A 3,188-nucleotide genomic window follows, 5' to 3' on the forward strand; every position below is an offset into this window, starting at 1 on the left:
GCATGTTTATATAAAATTAGGCCGTATTTATATGAAATATGTATTTATTTGCATGAATTTTGTTCTGTTGATTTAAGTTGTTGTGAAAATGTATGTAGTTAGTGTTAGATGATTGTCTTTTACATTCATGTCCGTGAATTGGTCCTCTTATCTACGGACAAATGTGAAAGATTTTTACAGATTGCAGTTGGACCAAATGTTGCTTTCGTCCGGGTGCTCCCACGAGTTCCGAGCAGAGCGGGTGTCAAACGAGAGAAGGCGGTATGGGGCATGCGTCGAGTCGAAAGAAAATGGCCCTGTATGGATTTGTATGTGTTAGAGACCAACAGAGCTACGGCTTCTAGACAACTTGGTGTACAAGTTGTATTACCTCCGAATAGATAGGTTTCCGTCCAATGGACTCCCTGTAATTGTAAATCTTCCCTGTAATATATATATATATATGAGAGGTGTGCCGTGGCTAGGCTCAAGCCGCCCGGTATTTTCCTATTTACATGGTATCAGGCAGTCCGATCCTCTCCCTCTAAACTCTCGTCGCTGCAAGTTCCTGCGCCCCATCTATACCCTAGCAGCCGGCACCTTCTTCCTCTAGTCGCCGCTGCCATCTAGCTCCGCCACCCCAGCTCTTCCTCCTACCATGGCAACTGCCGATGATCTCAAGAAGCTTGAGGAGGAACTCAAGAACCGCGAGTCCATCATCCGGACCCGCGAGGATGAACTACAACGCCAAGCTGAAGAACGGGGGAAGGCTATCGTCCCCCCTGCGGCCTCCACGTACGCCGCTTCCATCAAGACCTTCGTCCCCATCACCCTTGATCTCCACGACTCCAACTACGCCAAGTGGCGTGAGCTATTCCTCGTCGCTCTTGGTCGCTACGGTCTCTCCAATCATGTTCTCTCAGAGAATACCCCAACGGACACCTCCCCCACTTCTGATTGGGGTCGCGATGACTTCACTGTCCTCTCATGGATTTATGGATCGATTTCTCTCGAGCTCTTCGGCGTCATCATGAAACCAGGTTCCACCGCAAAGCAAGTTTGGGACGCCATCGCCAACCTATTCCGAGACAACAAGAAGAGTCGTGCTCTGGCTCTCGATGCAGAATTTCGCAACACAACTCAAGGGGACATGACGATCTCCGCCTATTGTGCCAAGCTTAAGACTCTCTCTGATGCACTTGATGATGTCGAGCAGCCGGTCACCGACGAGACCCTCATGCTGACCTTGCTTCGCGGCCTCAACGAACAGTACTCACACCTGCGTTCGTTCCTTCCGTTCCAAGTGCCGTTTCCATCCTTCCTTCAGACATGGTCCGCGCTTGTTCTTGAGGAAGCCCAGAAAAAGACCGATGCAAAGAATTCTGCCTCCACTACTCTTTGGGCCAGCGGAAACAGTGTGCTTCCCGGCGCTGGTGGCGAACGCACTCCACCGCCGAACGATGGGCGCTCCTTCTCCACTGATCGCCGCGGCCCAGCACCACTACCTTCTCCAGGAGGCCGCGGAGGAAGCAATAGTGGCCGCGGCCGTGGCCGTGGCGGGCGTGGTCGTCGCGATACACCATGGATGTACAATCCATGGACTGGACAGCCGACGCGTCTCCATCAGCAACAGATGCCGTCGCCTCATTATCATCAACCACCAGCATCGTCGCCCACTTGGTCGCCTCGTCCATGGCGCCCTACAGCTCCTGGGGTACTCGGTCCACGCCCTACCACACCGTCCCCACAAGCGTATGCAGCATATGGTCATGGTCCTGCGGCTCCTTACAATCCTCCAGCGCATTACAACAACTTCCAGCAACATGTAGACCCAGCGCTCCTCACCGCGCTCAACAACATGCAGCTCCCCGGCAACCAGGAGTGGTTCATGGACTCCGGCGCATCGTCCCATATGGCATCTGATCCTGGTATACTTTCCTCATTTATCCCTTCCAATGCTCATAGTCACTGTTGGTAACGGTGCATCTCTCCCTATTTCTCATATTGGTTCTCACATTATACCCTCTCTGTCCAACCCTCTCTACTTAAATCATGTCCTTGTTGTTCCCCACATTATCAAAAATCTTCTCTCTGTCCGCAAACTCACTACTGACAATTATGTTTCCATCGAGTTTGATCCTTGGGGTTTTTCTGTGAAGGCACTTCCTACTCGGACCGAGATACTTCGATGCAATAGCTCCGGACCCCTCTACTCTGTTTGCCCACCTCGATCGGCCGAAGCACACGTCGCCACCGTCTCTCCGGACCTCTGGCATCGTCGTTTGGGTCATCCCGGTCATCACACAATGAAGCGTCTCCATCATCACCAACATATTCCATCTCCTAAAGTCACTACGTCTCTTTGTCATGCATGTCAACTTGGGCGCCATGTTAGATTGCCCTTTTATCCATCTACTTCATATACTGTCAAACCTTTTGAGTTACTACATTGCGATCTTTGGACCTCTCCTGTACCCAGCACGTCTGGTTTCTTATATTATCTTGTCATAGTTGATGATTACACTCATTATTTTTGGACTTTTCCTCTACGTAAAAAATCAGATGTCTATACCACGTTTCTCATCTTTCATGCTTATGCCCGCACCCAATTTGATCTACCCATTATGGCTGTCCAATGTGACAATGGTCGAGAATTCGATAACACAAAGGTCGACTCGTTCTGTGCTTCCCATGGAATCATCTTTCGTTTTTCTTGTCCCTATACTTCTCAACAAAACAGCAAGGCCGAACGAGCTATCCGCACCACCAACAATGTCATTCGCACCCTCTTAATTCAAGCCTCTCTCCCACCATCTTTTTGGGCCGAAACTCTCCACACATCCACTTTTCTCATTAATATTCGACCCACCTCTTCTACAAAATTCCTCACGGCGTATACACTACTCTTAGGTTCTCCACCACCGTATGATCGTCTTCGTGTTTTCGGTTGCCTATGTTATCCCAATACTACCTCCACCTCCGCTAATAAACTCTCCCCACGTTCTACTAAATGTATTTTTCTTGGCTACCCTTCTAGACACAAAGGATACCGTTGTCTTGATCTAACTACCCGTCGCATCATCATCTCTCGTCACGTAGTTTTCGACGAGTCCACCTTTCCCTATGAACCAACCCCATCTCCCTCTCCACCCCGTTGCACCGAAATATTTGACCCACCTTTAGATCCACTCGTTGTGCATGTCGCCCGA

The 3,188-nt window shown here is 50.0% G+C and overlaps 1 protein-coding gene across 1 annotated transcript; it reads left to right on the plus strand.

Moving 5' to 3' along the window:
* The first annotated feature begins 637 nt into the window (after positions 1–637).
* On the plus strand, positions 638–2,176 carry LOC147959363 (uncharacterized). The gene is made up of 2 exons (XM_087532626.1): positions 638–1,907; positions 2,139–2,176. Exons 1-2 carry the CDS (start codon positions 638–640, stop codon positions 2,174–2,176), a joined length of 1,308 nt encoding a protein of 435 aa, XP_087388752.1.
* The last annotated feature ends 1,012 nt before the right edge of the window (positions 2,177–3,188 follow it).

This window comes from Triticum urartu, chromosome 7A, assembly GCF_056163025.1.
Source record: "Triticum urartu cultivar PI428250 chromosome 7A, HENAU_Tu73, whole genome shotgun sequence".
In the NCBI taxonomy this organism is placed as follows: domain Eukaryota; kingdom Viridiplantae; phylum Streptophyta; class Magnoliopsida; order Poales; family Poaceae; genus Triticum; species Triticum urartu.

What these genes read in the sequence shown, in the direction of transcription:
- LOC147959363 (XM_087532626.1), top strand. Translation starts at nt 638, where the DNA reads ATGGCAACTGCCGATGATCTCAAGAAGCTTGAGGAGGAACTCAAGAAC. An exon ending in CCATATGGCATCTGATCCTG is followed by an intron (nt 1,908 to 2,138) that starts GTATACTTTCCT and finishes TTTTCTGTGAAG; the next exon opens with GCACTTCCTACTCGGACCGA.